The sequence below is a fragment of the Etheostoma spectabile genome, chromosome 13 (assembly GCF_008692095.1).
Source record: "Etheostoma spectabile isolate EspeVRDwgs_2016 chromosome 13, UIUC_Espe_1.0, whole genome shotgun sequence".
NCBI lineage: Eukaryota > Metazoa > Chordata > Actinopteri > Perciformes > Percidae > Etheostoma > Etheostoma spectabile.
Window position 1 is genome coordinate 18,781,110 of NC_045745.1, and position 18,717 is coordinate 18,799,826.

Genomic DNA, 18,717 nt, shown 5'->3' on the forward strand with positions numbered 1-18,717 from the left:
TCCATAACTGATCTGCACCACTAGTGGAAATAACGAAACAAGATTTAGTTTTTAAGCAGTTCCGTCTATACAATAATTTTTATTTGTTGATCATACTGTATATTTTGTATCTTTGACCTTCAAAGTAACTCCAGCTGTCAAATACATCACATCCCTTTGTGTGTGTGTGTGTGTGTGTGTGTGTGTGTGTGTGTGGTAATCAATGGAAGCATACACAAATCTATTTTTAATCCACAGTCCAAACCGAGGTTGTAGTTCTCTCACATGCTAATAGGACTTTTTCTCATAACATGAGCCGCTTGATCATAAAAATAGGCAGGCAATATTCAAAATGTCAAGGTACAATATTCTATTAGCATTCATCCTGACAGGCATGGGAAAATGTATATCCACATTATGCATGCTTCTAATGTGCCGGACCTTTAATTCTGACAGTGTTTCAGATTAATTGTGGCATATTAATAAATAAAACCTTTATTGCAGACACAGACCCATATAGCACATTATACAGTATAAATAGCATGTAAAACAGTAGATACAAGAATGCATGCAAATTTCATATTAGCTTATAGGATATACAGGCTATTACACAAATGTCGTCTTAACCTAGAAGTGTGTCTATAGCAGCTTTTCAGAAGGCTGACTAGTGCTTCAATTCTGTGGTTTTCTGACTATTCCAGGCGACACATAAAACTAAACATCAGTGGTCTTAAGAGTGCCTCACAGGTTGGCACACTAGTGGATCCAAACAAATGACTGGCACTATGCCACCTTGGGACACAAAGCAGCCGCCTCAATGCATCATTATATGCTACCATGAGCCTGTGCACACTCTTTTTCTTATAGTTAGACCACAATTGAGAAGTATATAACGGTGTGATATTGGTTCTAAACAGTGCGCACTTTACAGAGATAGAAAACATCCTTATAAGCATGTTAGCTTGAGAATACATTTTACATCGCTGTCAATAGAGGTCTTTGTCATCCGTCCAGTCATCAGACATGTCATGGCCTAGGTATTTACTTTCCTCACACACAGCAAGAGGACTATCTGACAATAATGAAATCTGATCATGATAAAACACATTTTTAACAAGCAAATAAATAGATTAAATATAAGGCTACTCCAATAATAGTATTAATACATTGTATACAGATCTAAAAAGAGTACAAGAAAAATACCATCTCATTAAAAAGAAATTTGTGATTTGTGATGATTTAAAGAGCCAAACAACTGTGCATAACAAAAGTCCAGATGACAACATACAGAAAAGAACACTAAAGAAGGCACGTGCACCTTTCCCACAATCCTTCCTTGCGATCAAATGTTTCACTCTAAAACAAAGAGAGGAAATACGGGACGGAGGGAAAACACAAAAACACAACAGCAAGAACAATGCCTTCAGCTATTAATACAATATACAATAATCCAGTGCTTATATAACTAGTTACAAAAAAAAAATCCCTTTTTGTTTGCATTATGATAAAACAAATCTAGCAGACGTTCATGCAGTGCTGGATAGGCTTAGCTTGGTTTTATGACCTATAATATTGTCATTTCTAAACTTTACAAATGTCATCACTCATTCAATAGTAGCTTAAATCTTATATTTGCAACCGTGTGCAGTGTTATTATTGTCCAAGAGAAACCATTTCATATCTCAGAGGGTTCTGTCTTTGGTACACTTCTCTTTAGTTTTATATATAAATTATTTATTTGTCTAATAGCATGTACTGTATGCAGACAACATGTTTTTATTTGACAGAACAATTTTCTCCACAAATGTTGGTAAATGTCAACCCTGCTTATGTACTCAATGATAACAAGAAACCTCTGTCTTTTCCCTTAGTTTCCCTACAGCTACAAGGTATTTTAGCCCCTAGGGCCTAGGGTATACAGTATATGTTGCAACCGCATGATAATGTTAACAATGTTTTACAAAAAGGGTAACAACAGTATTCTCACTGCCTGTATGAGGTGAAGAGAGGAGAGGCTGCGGGAGCTGGAGGAAGCTGGCCTTATACACTAAGAGTACCGTGCTGTGTTTCTATACCTGAAAAATAAACATTAAAATAATAAAACACGATTGTTGATGTTTGAATATCATCTTTACATTGACAGAGGATTTGAAGATGATGAAGAGAATAAGATGGATGATAGGATCATTCAAAACTGACTTCAACATGATCATTAAGATATCGAGCTTTCATCTTGCTAGGGTGCGCGTGCGTGTGTGTGTGCATGCGTGTCCGTGTGCGTGTGTGTGTCTTTATGCTAAGATTGGTCGGGCAGGCGTGTTATCGCACAGCTGTTAAAAACCTGTCCTCATTTAAAAATGGGAAGAAAAACAATTATTAGAGTTGTTGGAGTAAATAAAGTAGAAAGGGCTCATGAGTGTGTGTGTGTGTGTGTGTGTGTGTGTGTGTGTGTGTGTGTGTGTGTGTGTGTGTGTGTGTGTGTGTGTGTGTGTGTGTGTGTGTGTGTGTGTGTGTGTGTGTGTGTTTGTGTGTGTGTGTGTGTGAGAGACTTCAATAATGAGCACCTTCCAGGCAGGTTGTTTTGATGAGGACTGGTGCTCTCCTTTCCACAGAGATGAGAAATGATGGTGGCAGCCCAAAGTCTAATTATAAAGTGAGCCTAACAAACCAGCCGTTCGTATGTCTCTCACTGCATTATGCCTCTAAGGAGAAAATCCTGTCATTTTCATTCTTTCTCTTTAATGTGTTTTACTTCCTCAGAAAGGTGATGGTTGGTATGTTCCTCCTCCCCCCCCCACCCTTCACAATGGCCCCTCTCTTCAATGTAACCACCCCCAAGTGACTTTTTTTCCAAGAAGTAAAGAGACGGTCAACAGGTTGTCATGGTTATTAAACTGTAGCAACAAGACCTTGAGATGCCATTTTATCAATTATTTTTAAATGCATGTGGGAGGAGGTTTGTGAATTGTGTAGTCTGAGAAGTAGGCTAGTTCACCTGAGGCTGATGGGAATGTCATCCGTTGTGCAGGTATTTGGTCTAAACCAGTGTACTGGACAAATGAAATTTTGACTGGATGATAGAAGGATCTAACCTGATGCGCCGAAGGGTTCGTTAAGCACAACCATCTGAGAAGCTGAGGAACTTGACAAACTGTTTGGAAAAGGGCAAGCACTTTATAAAAAAAATAAAAATACCTGGCAGGTGATTAGATGAACCATCTGCCTTTCACTTCCGCCATTGTTGTTTTGAACGTTCGCGGCCGTCACACACACCTAACACACGTACGCCCGTAGCTGCCAGTACTGTAGCTACTCAACAGACTCTGATTGGTTTGGTAAACTGGTAGTTCAGACACAAACACTTTACTGACAAGAACTGTGGGAATCCAGCTGCCTTGCAAGGTAAGGAAAGATAACCAAAGTTAGGCAATTAGAATTCATCCTGTGGTGAACAATAATATGTGTGAACCAAATTACATGGCAATCCATGCAATAGTTATATGTAAGGCTCATGGTGGTGCTAGAGGAAAAGTCAAAGGCTCACCAAAGTCTATAAGATGCAGCTTCTGGGCACCATGGATAACTGCACAAAATTTTACGTTAATAAAATTTATAGTTTTTGTGTATTTCAGTCCAGACAAAAGTGGTGAACCGCCCGACGGACCAACATTGCCACAGGTAAAAAGTAAAGAGATTATACTCCAGAAACAGCCCCCAAACTCTGAAACCAATCAAGACACCATGTCTCACATTTCTAGGGCAGTGAAGGAGTCCAGTCGACCCCTTGTAAAAGACGACAAGGCAATGCGAGCAGATGAGAAACAGCTGGAGAGGTACAGTGTGGCGGGAAAAATCGGCAGATGCAACTCCTCCATCATCTTCATGAAATTGGTTTAGAAGATACTTTGATATTTCAACATGAAACTATTGCTGATTCCACAAAAGGAAAATTACAATATGCAGCAACTCAACAATGTAGATTTGTGGTCATTTTGACCACACATTTTTCATTGTTCAGCATGTATTATAGAAATGCTAATAATTTCCATAAAGAGCAGGATTTTCTCCCTAATCTCCAGTGAACTCAGGATAACACTAAAGAATGCCCTCGCAGGCGTCATTACCATAATGATATGGACAATGGTGGACAATTAGCTGTGCAATACTCATTATTATACAGTGGGTGGTTTCAGCCAAGCGATCTGATGCCATAAATCTTAATTTGTTTAATGCCCGAAGTAAACTCACACTCAATACTGATTAGGCCTTAATTCAATTTTTCACCCAAGGTGCTATACAACAGAGACGTGATTTCAATAGAAATTTGCTTGTTCCATTTTAAGCACTTTCATGAGACTGGTGATTAGAAATTATTTTTAAATTTAGAAAATGTCTTACAAAAGGCTCCAAGTGTGGCTCAGCCAATCAGAAATTGAACTGCCACCAAATATTTGTTTGGTTTTCCACTGGAATTGTAAAAAAGTGTGAATGGGATGGTGGATATTTGTTATCAGACAATAAACTGAACCAGAAAAAAAATATAGTTTTACAGAATTCTTTTTTTTTGTGTGATCTTTTGTGAATTTTATTTTTTCCATTTACAGAATAAATGATTAACTCTTAAATCTAACCCAAGGAAGAAGTTTGCTTGATGCATTTAGGGGGTATTTGGACAAAGGTTACAACCAGAATCTAAAAGCAAACTTCCAATGTCTATACTCCAATCACAGAATCAAGTAGCAAGAGAGAGACAGCCACGACAAAATAAAATCAATATCTACACTAAAAATGAAAAGATTTTTGCAGTATTGAGATAGTTTTAATATGAGCTTGAAAGGCAAAAGGCGACACTAGTATCAGAGATAGAAACTTAAACTCAGAAAGAGATTGAGTTTCAAGAAATTCATAGGCACCACTGCTCTGCTTCCAAGATGATTTTACTACACAGTACGTTCCTCTCTTTGGACTCCGGAGAGCTTGTGTGCAAAGAATTTTAAAAGTGTGTAACCATACTGCCCCCTATTGATAAAATTAAGAAAAGAACACCACATCATCATGCTCAGTGTTCCTCTTTCCCTGTTGCCAAAAAATAACCAGGACATGGACGATTCCTGGGCAAATCGCTCTCTGTCACTGTATATTTCGTATCCCACATTTTATTTCCAATTTCCACTTTGTGAAAAAGCAGAAGTTGAGAACCCGTTAGAGAGAATAAGAGGAAAATATGTGCAAGGTCATGCAGAGATTTCCCACTACAGCCTATAAATACGAAAAGATGAAACTGCAGCCCGCTTATTTTAATTGGTTTAATTATGTTACAAAGATTCAAGAGTATCAATGTTTGTTTTGCCACCAATGAAAAAACTCTCCAAGTCAAGTCAAGTCAAGTCAAGTTTATTTCATCCATAAATAAACTTCAAATCACTCCAGACACGTGGTTTGCCATTTTGCCTCATCATTTAAAGCATTGAAGTACCTGTTGTAATTTCTGATTTGTATTGAAAAAAAATATTGTTTTTAACTTTCTACTCTTTTAGTTACTTTTCTGTGAGCTGCGAATTATCACTAAAAAAAGAGCACACATCCCCTCTGAGCACTTGTACCTCTTAGACTATTTTATGCGAAGATTCAAATGTGTTTAAAGTTCTTGGATTTAATAAGGAATGTGGATTGGTGATGTAACCTTCCACTGTTTTATCTCCATCTGTTATGCCACATCATTCACACTGACTGTACAAAGTAATAGGACAACCTGACACTTTTCCATTAAACAGACCATGAAATTGATTGAGCTGGCCTCAATGTTATTATCTCGATGTTTTCCACCTTCATTGTACAACCTTTCATAATGACACCAATGCGAGGGGAAAGGAACAAAGTGTTTTTGTATTATTCACTTTGAGATAATGGTCAAGCTACAGGCTGCTCTCCCTGCTCCTGCCTCTTCACGGTTTCTTTCTTCTCCAAACCTAACGATGTGAAGTCTCCCCCTGTGGAAATTCTCCACTAATGCTTCACAAGGCAGGAAGGGGGGTGAGATCTGACATCTGAGAACCAACCGCAGTGGGGTGCTTCTGAGGAGGAGGAGAAAGAAGGGACACCATTTAATCTGCATATCACAGGGATGATGAAAAAAGGAAGAACAAAACGTGACAGGGGTTCAGGGAAGCTGTTGAATGGTGTCAGCTGTTAAGACGGCCATGATCTGGCCTCTGTCTCCCTCCAGTGGTAGGAGAGTAGATCAACGTAGTATCAACGTTAATGAGCATGTCAGTTGGCAGTCTGGCTTTAACATGGGTGACATTACTACTTATTGACGTTCAAAGTATTTTCAAACAAAACAAGACTAGCTTGCCCCTCCCCCTCACCCTCTCCCTCCCTTCTGTACTTCCACGCACTAAACCCCCCCAAATTGATTGGACTGGAAAGCTGGAACCCTGTTTGTGTATGCTTCGTGGTGCAGGTGGGCACAGTTTGCTTTTGTTGCCATTTGTAGACGCTGGGCTGTCTACAGAGACCGTGTGTCCTGGGGACAGGCAGCTCGCGGACAGCGAGGAGATGTTTGCTGTATGTGACAACAAATGATATAGCCTAAAAGACGCGTGACATTGCTTAGAGCCTTTTTAACGATTCCAGGAGCATTTTGATGCCTTACTTACAGTCCCTCTTCCTGTATTTGCACAATGAGGATTTGATGGATAAATGCAGAATACACAGTCAGGCCTGTTGGCCAGGAACCATCTGCTAATTTGCTTAAATGGTTTTATTATACAGCGGATGCTTATAGCTGAGCAGGAAGTCTAAATATTTAAAATATAACATTGTCTTGTTGCAATATACGTCACATAGACACAAATTAAACAGTGTGGTTAAAAATATCACAGGCTTATATCTCACTTTTTGCTTTAAAGATTTGTCAATTGTGAAAACTGCTCAGTAAGCATATTAGGGGATTAGACCTGACATCCAAGTTTAAATTGTGCTAAATTCGGTAGCGTATATAACAGTGTGTCAATGATAAGCAGGTGCTAACTAAAACTTAGCTCAAAAAAGTAGGGAAATTTGTGTGTGGTAGATTATTTCTGTGGTAACGATTCTTTTTGGCAATAAACCTGGAAAGCCGGTTTAGTTGTCTTACAAATGGTGCCCCATTTGTTAGGAACATGCATTTGTGGGATAAGCAGCGGAGCTGAGTATGTGGGTTGCGCCCATTAAACATTTGCCAAATCTACTCTCCCAATGCCAAACAGCTTATTCTACCATCGATTAATTTGGTGTTTGGTGAATTGGATGATTGAAGTTTGAAAAAACAAGACATATTGGCAATTTAACAAGTTATTCATTTTGCAAACAGAAGCCTCAGTAGTGTGTGGAAGAAGCATACACAGCCACAACAGCTTGACACCTCCTCCTCATGCTGGTCACCAGCTTGGTCCCACACTGCTGTGGGATGGCCTCCCATTCTTCAACCAGCATTTGTCGCAAGTCAGCTAATTTGTTTGTGTTGGTCACTCGGGCACCAACAGCACGCCCAAGCTTATCCCACAAGTGTTCAATGGGGTTGAGGTCAGGACTGCTGGCAGGCCATTCCATCCTCTCCACTCCCACATTCTGGAGGCAGTCTCGGATAAACCCTGCCCTGTGGGGGCGAGTGTTGTCATCTAGGAGGATGGAGTTCAGTCCCAGACTGCGGAGATATCAGATGGCCGCTGGTTGCAGAATCAAGCACCTGATTGTCAGCACCTGGGGGTACCAAAAGCTCAAAACCAGAGTCAACAGCAACAGCAAAGAAAAGCAGTTTGGCATTGACGGAGACAATTTGGCAAATTTTTCATGGGCACAACCCACATATTCAGCTCTGCTGCTCATCCCACAAAATTCCTTGCAAGTCCCTTTACAAATGTGACACCATTTGAAAAGGAACTAAACAGGCTTCCCATCGGTATAAGATATATTGCCAAAAAGCATTGTTACCACAGAGAAATAATCTAGCAAACACAAATATCCTTACTTTTTGTGCTAAGTTTATATGCTGACATATAGTCATAACAATTTTGTTGAAACATGGGTTGTACAGTATGTAACCTAGAAATTAAAAAAAAAAAATGATACCCTTTCAATCAGTTTAGCTCCGTTTTAACCTCGACACTAAGATGTCTTTTGACACATAAATCACCAAATCATCTACATAATCATCTACGTAAATCACTACATATTACACATACTTCTGCAGTGTAAGGCTGGCGGTGCACCTCTTGATGACAACATAACAGTAAAGCACAAATTAATGCAGACTCTCTGCATTAAAGATCAGCCACCCACTCAGATCAGCTGGTATTCTGTCTATAATGGTATAGAAACCCCAAACTTTTGACCAGTAGTGTATGTATGTATGTACATACAGTATATCACACCCACACACACACGTTCTAAGATCACAAAGACATGGTGTGAAAGTGTCTTCTTCTCTGTAGTCATCTATAGGGATCTGTACCATGAGGACTGTGGTCAGTACATTATGTTCCAACAGTGAATTCCTGAAAATATGTTTGTAAGTTTAGCTAAGCCGATGCAAAGGCGACAACGCTCGAGAGGGGCCTCAAAAGATGAAAAGGAAAAAAAAGAAAAAGACATTTCACTTTGGTCCGACAGGCAGCGATCAAAGTCAGAGATCAGATGTGACTTTAGGAACATAATGAGCTCAGCCAAGTGCAAAAAGCTTCCTGACAGGACAAAGTTGGTTCAGGGTTGACATTGATTCACGGTGTAGTGCTAAGCATTCTTTGGCTAAGGGGGCAGAGAGGAGACACAGGGGGGTGGCAGACACATTGTAAATTCTTGTTAAACTGATAAGAGCTGACTGCTCAAGCCATCACTTAGGTATCAAGCTAAACATTTAAAGTCTCCTTTTATACTTAGGATCCAAGAAGTTGAAGCCAGTGTTCCCCTAAGGCTCTGGGAGTGTTTTCATCTCTTGCACAAGCAGTCCAGCTCGGCTCCCTTGTGAACATACTGTTGCACTGTTTAAGATCATATATGTATTCCTTTTAGGTCATTTATGTTTACCGTTTCGTCTTTTTAACTTTGCATGTGTACATTTTCAGACTGGATTCCCCATTACCATTTCAACAAGACAATATGTGTTCAAGGCAACAGTTATGCAGCACATTAACTCTTTAGAAAAAAGTTGCAGTATTTCATGCAACGCCAACACACATGTATACCATATTATAATTACGGCTTCAATTGACAACTCAAAAAATGTTAATTAAATTACTTTTTAATGCAAAAACAAGATGAATTGACAAACATACTGTATAATTGGTTCAAAGCTGAACTTAAGGTTCATTTATCTCAAAATCCTCAGCAAATGGAGTTAGAATTGTAAAATATATAATCCCATATTTAATCGTATTGTATTACTGCTCATTGTGAATTATAAACCTGATCAGTGGTTTTGACTGATTTTGATTTGATTTATTTATGAATCTACAAAACACATCAATCCAACATGGTCCCCAGATGTTAAACAGGTAAACACTATGGACAGATGTGCAGAGTGTCAGCCATTCCTATAGTCATAGTCATATATATAGTCATATAGTCATTTCTATTAGTTATTTGAAAGAACACAAGATACATGAAATAGAAATATATTAGACACATCTGCAGGTTGTAAGAGTTATAGATTTGTAAGATTAGAATGTAATTTGTAAACGTAATGTAATTTATGAACTATTATAGAATAATGCCAGCCTCATCCTTTAACAAACAGGTAACTTTGTTAGTTTGAAAACAATTTGAGGGCTTGAAGAAAATAATAATGGCATATTGGTTGATGATTTTGATTTTCTTTTTTTTTAAGATTTTTTGGGGCTTTTCTATTTGTTAGATAGTGGTATTCGACAGACAGGAAAGGGGAGAGATGGGGGATGACACACAGCAAAGGGCTGCAGGTCGGATTCGACCCTGGGCCGCTGTAGGACTAGGCCAAACTGGAGCAAACGCTCTTACTGGGTGAGCTAGAGGCCGCCCCGATGGTTTTGATTTTTTGCTCTAAGCACTGTATAATGCCATTGGTGTGTTTATATTCAGCCTAGCTCTGCCAATGAGAATCAGTAGTGTTAAACATACCTACCTGACCCGTGTGTTACAAATGCTGCTACTGTGTACCAACAGGAGCGGCTAAACACTCAATACCATGAATGTCAATATTTTTCTGCTCATTCATATTCCAACTAGTTGGACTGAGAGTGATGGGTGTAAACACACCACACACACACACACACACACACACACACACACACACACACACACACACACACACACACACACACACACACACACACACACACACACCACACACACCACACACACACACACACACCACACACACACCACACACACACACACACATACACTACGCAAGGAGACAGGAGGATAAAGAGGGGGACAGAGTTACAGTATGTATGGGTCAGAACACAGAACAAACAAGCTGTATCAGCCAAACACAACCTGACTTGATACAGGACACAACCACAGTGTTCCCACTGCGTGTTACACTGTCAACATTCCAATATGCTGCTTTCTGTAACCCTCTTTTCTTATCAACATTCCAGTTGTGACCTCGGCTTAGACAAACTGGTCAACTTTTGTTTTCTTTTATCAGTCAGCTGTGTCAGGTGACAGAGTGGAAAGCAAACACTTCATGCTGACGTCTGTTGACTGGTGTTAGGTGAAGTTTGTTGCCTCTGTATGTGGACTGAGACTGTCTGATGAACTTCTGAACGTTGTTTCTGAGCTTTCCTGACAGCACAGAAGCAGAAACAAACAATCTTGGTAATCTGATTGATGTACTGTTGCATAGTCTGAATTTTGTACAGCAACCTCTCCGATCCCTACTGTACCTGAATAAACTCGGTAAAACTTACAGTTTATCACAAGACCAGTATCACAAGAGTGTTTTTGTCCATAAATTCCTACAACCAAGTGTGCTACAAACCAATTTTGTAGAGCAAAAAAGAAAACAAGCTACATTTTATATATATATATATAGCGAGCGAAAGCAAGTAAGGATTGCAACATTGGATGTTATGTTGAGGTTAGTTGAGATGGCATTGAATTTGATTTAATTTTGTGACTGCTCTAATCTTCACACCTAGGCTAATTTTATATTTATATAAATATATATATACAGTATATTTATATATATATATATATATATATATATATATATATATAGTCAGGAAAAACTGGGTGCAGCAGGTCATCATACTACAGTGCAAACAAAGTGTAAGTATGGATGTTAAAATATGTTTTGAATAAATGTCTAGAAACTAGTATAACTCCTTCATACTCCTCTGCAGTCTGCATTAATACCACCCATAACAAGTATGTTAACAGACATAACTATTCATTAGTACATTAAATACATTATACACTGTTTTTAAAGTGTTAGCATACATACCTGTGGTCCAGGTGCATCTGGCTCTTTGATAGCAGTGTTGATCAGCCAGTTGAACAGTTTCTCTTTTGGGTAGAGCTGAAACGATTAGTTGATTAATCGATTTGTCTATGGCAGCAATTTAATTGTTAACAATTTTGGTTATGAATTACTTGAGGGAGTATTTTTTTAAAAGTAAAAATGTCAAAACTGTGCTGGTTTTAACAAGCTCTGTTTTCTTTGTCTTGTCTGATGGTTAACTTAGGCTCATTTCATTTCAATTGCTCTTTGGTGGTGCATTCAATGTAACTAAACAAAAAAGTAATTTATCAAGTTACCACAAACAAATTGCCACGCACCATACCTGGTGTCTAGGGGTCTCCTTGTCGGGTTCGTGGTCCAGCGTTGCTTCAGGTCAGCATCATACAGGTCCAACTTTTGCTAGCAATGCTAATGATGATGCTAATCTTAATATAGTGCCGCTTTTCCAGACCTTCCTCCACAGCACTGCAAAGGAGGGTTTGGCTAGTCTACACAGCAGGAGTAAAACGTGCTCTAGTTTATTGGCATTTCTTTAAACCAATCACAATCATCTTGGGTGGCGCTAAATGGAACAATGCCGTCATGCCAAAATACATTTCTGATCTGCTACTACACTATGATCCCCCCAGACCTCTCAGGTCATCTGGGACAGGTCTACTTTCTGTCCCCAGAGTCAGAACTAAACAGGGTGAAGCAGCTTTCAGTTTCTATGCTCCTCATATCTGGAACAAACTCCCAGAAACCTGTAGATCCGCTGCTACTCTCAGTTCTTTTAAATCAAGGCTGAAGACCTTTCTTTTTGATGCTGCTTTTTTTTAAATGACTGCTCATTTCTTTAAATTTCTTATGCTGCACTGTAACTTTTATTCTTGTGTTTTATGTGTCCTAATGTTTCTATTTTGTTTTTAACTGTCTATTCATGTGTTTTATTGGTTTTTAATGCTTATGATTTTTAACTCTTTGTACTTGTGTTTTATCTGTTTTAATGATTTTGTGTAAAGCACTTTCAATTGCCCTGTTGCTGAAATGTGCTCTACAAATAAAGTTGCCTTGCCTTGCCATGTATGTAAATTAAATAAATGACACCTGTGCTTTCTATCCCATCACTAGACAAAATGTAAACACAAGCCTAAAAGTAAAGACAAGCACAGAGACGAGGCTGCAGGGCCTGACCAGTGTGATTCGGTGTGTTGTGTCATAGCCAGAATCAGCCTACCTTTCACACAGCTAAAGGGGAACAGGACAAGGAAGTCTTTTAAAGCTGCTGCAACAACAATCGCAAAATAAGCTCCCAAAAATGATCCATTTAAAGATCATAATAAGCCTGCAAATTCTGCTGCTGGGCCGGCAGTCTGCCTCTCAGCAGGACTCATTCACATAGAGAGGCTAATCCTAAAGTTACATATTAGCACATGAACACACATATTGTTGAGTCTCACAGTATAGAAATCTTCCATTTCCAGTGAAAGCTCGACCATTTTGTGTGAGGGATCCCGTATGTCTGACCCACTAACACATTTCTGTTTAATCGATGGAGTGACGTCACGGAGGGGCGGAGTCAGGAACGTTCAAAACACAGCTTGCCCTCAATCCTCCTCGATTTTTTTTTTTTGCTTCCTGCCTTTTTTGCGCTTATTTTCGCCACTGCCCCAGTTATTTGAAGTAATTCGCGCTTTATCGCCTTTTGTTTTATTTGCTCTTTTATTATAATGCGGCTGCTTTCCGTATATTCCCCCCGAAATACGTTTTTTTCCCCGGGATTGTATTCTCTAACAGCTCCCTACTGTTTGCGTGTTTGTTGCTTTCGGTGAATATGGACTGATATATGGACTTATAGAAAAACTATAAATGCACCGGCCGTCGAAAGGATACCCTGCGTTTGAAACCGAAGTGGTAAGTCCGCCTGCTTATATGCAAAGGAAAGCTAAAAGGAGGAAGCCAATGTTTTTGACTGCAGCAGCAGCAGCAGCAACAACGACAACTGTGCATGAAGAGGCTGGCTGCAGCAGCTGCAGCTCGTTATCCCGCCTGGCTCCTTTATGTGGAGGGGCTCCCTCAGAAGATTGCCATTAAGTCGCCCACCGGTTAATTTAAACGTTTTGCAGTAAGTCAGCGTTGCTCAGTCCTGCGCTGTGAGCCTGTAAAGTCAGAAAAATGGCGACATTGTTTGGCAAACTGAGCGATTTCCTGCTGCATCCATGGCTCTTTCAGCATAGCTGCTGGTTTCATAAACTGTTTACCAGACAGGCTGCTGTCGGCCCGAGCCGTCTCAAATGTACAGTTGCAATTCAAGTTGCTGTTTTGGGCTAAATTTAAATTAAAAGTCCTGAACGTTTCTCTTTAAGAAATTATTTTGTTAACTTGCAGGTGTGGTGTGTGTGTGTGTGTGTGTGTGTGTGTGTGTGTGTGTGTGTTGTTTGGTGTGTGTGTGTGGTTGTGTGGTGTGTGTGTGTGGGGTGGGGGGGTTGTTTGTTTTTTTACCTCTCGAAAAAGGAAACAGCTACTTGCATCCTCGTCAAATCTGGTGAAACGGGTCTACGTGCAGAACGTGTGCCAAATTCCCCGTAACGTAACCCCATTTGTACAGGTCCTATCCCCTGAACCATCGGCTATCCTAACCTTAACCAGTCCAGGTCAAATGCCTGACTCTAATAATCGGCGGGTCTTGGGGTGGCCAGTGGAATTTGGGACACTAAACTGCACGCAAACCGGTGAAATGTGCACTGAATAGGCCTAAATATAAAAGATAATCGCCGAATGAGCAGACAGTGACTGACCTCTGGGTGAATGCAAGAGACCCTATACAGATGAACCTGCACCGCCAGGTATTTTAGGGGCGCTACGCCGAGTCCGACCCACGAGCGTGTCGACGACAGCCAGGTGGCTTTCTAACAGGTTGAACCCACACAAAACTACTCTTAGCAGTGTGCTGGAAAATGTGCTATTTTCGAAAAAAAAAATGGTTTAGGTCTGTATTTGTCTCTCTCGTGTGCAGTGTGTCCTTCAGTTCAACACATCTGGCAGGTCTGACAGACAGTGGCCTACATACCTGATTATAAGTGCATGTGAGTGAACATTGGCGTAGATAGGGGACAATAAGGGAGGTTCTGTCTCCATTGTAACATGTCATGTGTTGACCAGGAGTGTGTGCCCTGGGTGCAGCCTGTCCCGTGCTGTAGCGGCGATGAAGAACCCAGGAACCGCGGAGAGCCGCCGGCTGGTCGGCCTGCTGGAGGCCGCTCTGCTCAGGGAGGCTCGCCTCTGGAAGGCGCCTGTCTTCAAGAATGGATGCATCCAGGTGAGACAAGTGGACTTGTGCATTCGCAGCTTGTTCTAAAGGTGCTGAGTGTAGTATTTTGAATGTTATTAAAACAGTAATTTCCCGATGTAGGTATACTAACAGAATAACAGCTGAAACTGAAGATTGTGCTAACATCTGTCTGGGTCCTCTCAGTATAAATGAACTGATTCCTTTGTGACAGGGACCATCAAGACTTTTGGGAAACCTCTTCATTTTGTCAGTCAGAATAACATTTGTGTAATAAAGAGTCAGACCGTGGTCTCATTTGTTTATAGAAATTATATTGGCTCTTTTTTAGCTCTTAAAAGCAGCTTATTGAGATATACAAATCAATATTTGAAGTAAGAATGTGTAATCAGTGAGTAAACTGGATTAACCGTAATAGGTGTATATGAGATATAATAAACGAGTGGGGCCTTGAACACAGTGAAGTATTTGTTTAAAAAAATAAAAATAAACACCTGACATCTAATCTTTTATTTATCAATCAATGGCTGTCTCCTCTGGCCACTCAGGGCACAGACATCTCTTCATCCCAGCACCAAGCGGTTATCCTTTGGCTCGGAGAGATGAATAGGCTTTTCCAGTTCTGTCCAGAGACCTTTGCCCTGGGAGTCTGTGTCCTCAACCGACTGCTGTCTACTGTCAAGGTAGACGGCTACAACATATGATAATGGTTTCTAACTTTTGACCAATGAATGGAAATAATGTGCACGGTTGGCTGCATAGTACAATGAAAAACATCTTTTTATTCTTTGTTGGCCATTGACCCCTTAGCTAATGGTTCAAGTCTGTATTCACTGAACGCGATACATTTAATCTGTATTTGACATCAAATTGTCCTCTAAATAGGGCTGCGGAGTAAGTCTTCAATAATCATATCTTTAGTCCATTTAATTGAAAATCAGATTGACTAAAGTGTATTTCATTTAGACTTAAACAACCCCTGTCCTCTACAATCAAACCCTCTTAAACATCTCTTTGCTTTTCATAAAGTCGTACAACCTGCAGCTGTTTCTGATATTCATAACGAGAGAGAGAGAGAGAGAGAGAGAGAGAGAGAGAGAGAGAGAGAGAGAGAGAGAGAGAGAGAGAGAGAGAGAGAGAGAGAGAGAGAGAGAGAGAGAGAGAGAGAGAGAGAGAGAGAGAGAGAGAGAGAGAGAGCTGTCCACTCAGTGTAACCTTAATGAACACAGGTATAATTGTCCTATTAGTCCCTATTAAAGGACTTGTATCCCTCATGCCCACTAGAATTGATTAGTGCTGAGAGATGCCAATCTAAATGTGCTCATTTTGCAAATTCACTTACTGATAGCAGTGAGAGGCATTTGATTAAAGATGTTTGTTTTCACATGCATAGATCTCTCTGGTTCTTAAGCACTAAATGTCTTTTCCGTTTAGGCCCAACCAAAATACCTGAAATGCATTGCTTTCACCTCATTGGTCCTGGCTGCCAAAATCAACGAGGAAGATGAGGTAAGATCTTAAGGATAGAAGGATACAAAAGACAATGTCAAATAAGCAAAAATTACAGCTGTAAAAAAAACACCCACGTCAATGCTATTTCAAAACAATACATTTATTTGCTTCCCTTTTGTTGGTGTCTGTTTAAACAGGTATTAGGTTCTGTTCAAGACCTGGTTGTGCAGAGCGGATGCAACTTTTCAACAGCGGAGATTCTTCGCATGGAGAGGATCATTCTAGACAAGCTGCACTGGGACTTGTACACGGCATCGCCAGTCGACTTCATTCACATAGTAAGTTAGCAGATAGACAGGCAATTTTTTTTTTTTTTTTTTGGTTTTTGTTTACTGGATCTGAGTTGTCAAGAGCATTTTGTAGTGAGCTGGCTGGACTTTGAAATGCTTTGTCAATTCAGGTCCTGGTCTTGCCTAAAAACACAGCAGAACAAAAGCACACAGTAAAGCATCACGCTTGCATCATGTTTGCTTTAAGATGGTGTTTCGCTAACAACCCCCTGCCCCCTCAGCAAAGAATTGGTCCTCAATCAGTAGAGATTGTGCATTCATTTGATTTAACTCATTGTGCCCATTATTTCTCACAATCCACACAATCTCCATTCAGTCTTGGTTGGAATGTGTACTTTCCTTTTTTTTCTTTCTTTTTTTTTGTATTCACTGTAGCCAAGAAAGGAAAATAAAACCATGCTTCTCTCTACTGCGAACAATCACATCAAAGAGTCTGAGGAGAGGATGTGTTGGTTTTACATTTTGTTTTCCAATACATCAGAATATAATTGACTAAAATATAATTACATATTGGTTAATATTATGAAATATTCTAATGCAGCCTGACCTCAGCTATTTAAAAAACAAAAAACAGATATTGTATTGACTTTGCACTCTTGTTGATGGCTTAAGTCACCTCGCTTTAAACTGCTAACCCTAAACGTCACTGCTTTAGTGGCACATCAGCGTTTAAATGCTTGGGAACGGTCTGTTTCCACCCTGTTTTAAAGATTTGTATTGTCAGCTATCTGCAGCTTTAGAGCAAAGGTGACATCATCAGACAAAACCAAGTTACAGTATAACCCAGGCCAATTACCCAAATCCTGCGTAGGTTCACAGAAAGCAACCGAGACGCATTACAGAACAAGGTCTGAATAGAGCTGTATATTCCACCTAAGACTGCATTTGCAAGCTGCTAGCAAAACAACAAGTGTGTTGCATATCAGGCCAAGGCACTTCTGACAAACTGTAAGCAGCAGCCCTACAGTGGATACCCAAATCCTGCTTTCACCATATAAGATCATTTAGGCTTTCAAATCTCACGAGACACTATGTACCATTTCCCCCTTTGGTCCCCCTACAGGTTGTCTCATTGGAACTACAACTTGGGTCGTTAGCGAATCCATAACGTGACTTGGTGACTGTTTTTTAAAGTGGCAGCAGGTTTATTGTCAAAAATGCCCATGCTGTGTTACTGAGTGTATGGCACATTGTTTCACAGCTTGTTAACAGGAATTTTCAAACCCTTGACTGACTGAGGCAGTAACTGTCCACAAAAGCACACATTACTTAGGTCCCATCATGCTTTTGGGCCCAGGGCTGTGTTCATAACGCTTTAACGAGAAGTCATTTGGGATATGACAATTAAAGATCAGTAACTGCAGTGCCAAGACAACAGTGTGAGCAGGTAGCGTTTTGATGGGCGTCACACAGGGCTGCGTGATATTCCGTGTCTCCGTTTATCACGGTTATGGCAAATGTTTGCAAAATCAGTTTATTGCATTGACCCTCAATATGATTATTTAAACTGTAAACTCTTGTTAAACAAAATGTCAGTAACTTCATTTGTTAGAATAACAGTGTTAGATTTGTTAATGATATTGAAATTAGAAGGCCAATACATATTTCCTAAAGCCATGAACTGTCACCAAAAAGCATTTTGGCACATTTGGACTGATTTAAGTGTCTCCTGCGAAACAAAAAATGGCACTTTCCCCTACTGTTACGACTTGTGACTGATATTGGTGTGGCATGTTTACAGCGTGTGGCGTTATTATTGTAAATCTGTTATCGTCCTAGCACTTCACTTTAGGTATTACAAAAAAATCCAAGAGACTTTTTTTTTTAATTTAAATAATGAGACCTAATGTATTAATAAAAACTATAATAAAATAAAGACATTTTCTCTTTATATATTCAAATAAATATTTTTGAAATAAATACTTTTGAACAATACTATATCTCACAAATACATTTCCCCGTGCCCTGAAGAAATTACTCTGCATTCCCTTTTCCTGAATAAAGTGTTATTCTCCATTTTCTATAAAACAGCAATCGATAAAATTCTATCAATGATATGTCACAGACTCTCCACTGTGACGCTTTTGACATGAATAAATTAGATGTACAGAGATGCTGTGTTATTACATCCTTAATATGCTTCAACATCCAAGTGAAACTCTTTGAAAGGCAGATTCAGATAT

General features: G+C 39.7%; 2 protein-coding genes and 1 long non-coding RNA gene across 4 annotated transcripts in view; 1 reads left to right on the plus strand and 2 right to left on the minus strand.

The window, feature by feature from the left end:
• Window positions 1-10,628: 10,628 nt before the first annotated feature.
• LOC116700251 (uncharacterized) lies at window positions 10,629-11,956 on the minus strand. 2 transcript variants are annotated; one of them, XR_004334609.1, is made up of 3 exons: window positions 11,787-11,956; window positions 11,447-11,521; window positions 10,629-10,785 (listed from the first exon to the last, which is right to left on the minus strand). It is a non-coding gene; the product is annotated as an uncharacterized LOC116700251 (long non-coding RNA). The 2 variants fall into 2 exon arrangements; XR_004334608.1 differs by having other exon boundaries at window positions 11,447-11,956.
• Window positions 11,957-13,006: 1,050 nt separating this feature from the next.
• On the plus strand, window positions 13,007-17,139 carry ccni2 (cyclin I family, member 2). The gene is made up of 5 exons (XM_032533285.1): window positions 13,007-13,357; window positions 14,606-14,762; window positions 15,281-15,415; window positions 16,167-16,241; window positions 16,382-17,139. The coding sequence occupies exons 2-5, from the start codon at window positions 14,649-14,651 to the stop codon at window positions 16,529-16,531; spliced, it is 474 nt and encodes a 157-aa protein (XP_032389176.1). The 5' UTR covers window positions 13,007-13,357; window positions 14,606-14,648; the 3' UTR covers window positions 16,532-17,139.
• septin8a (septin 8a) overlaps window positions 16,324-18,717 on the minus strand; it is a 39,195-nt gene continuing 36,801 nt past the window's right edge. Inside the window, exon 10 of the mRNA XM_032533283.1 lies at window positions 16,324-18,717. This exon is cut by the window's right edge and continues 1,220 nt beyond it. The gene's annotated coding sequence lies outside the window, so the exon portion shown is untranslated.

Coding starts and splice junctions, on each gene's coding strand:
- ccni2 (XM_032533285.1), top strand. CDS start 14,649: ATGAAGAACCCAGGAACCGCGGAGAGCCGCCGGCTGGTCGGCCTGCTG. Junction 15,416..16,166: donor GACTGCTGTCTACTGTCAAG/GTAGACGGCTAC, acceptor TTTTCCGTTTAG/GCCCAACCAAAATACCTGAA. Junction 16,242..16,381: donor AAATCAACGAGGAAGATGAG/GTAAGATCTTAA, acceptor CTGTTTAAACAG/GTATTAGGTTCTGTTCAAGA.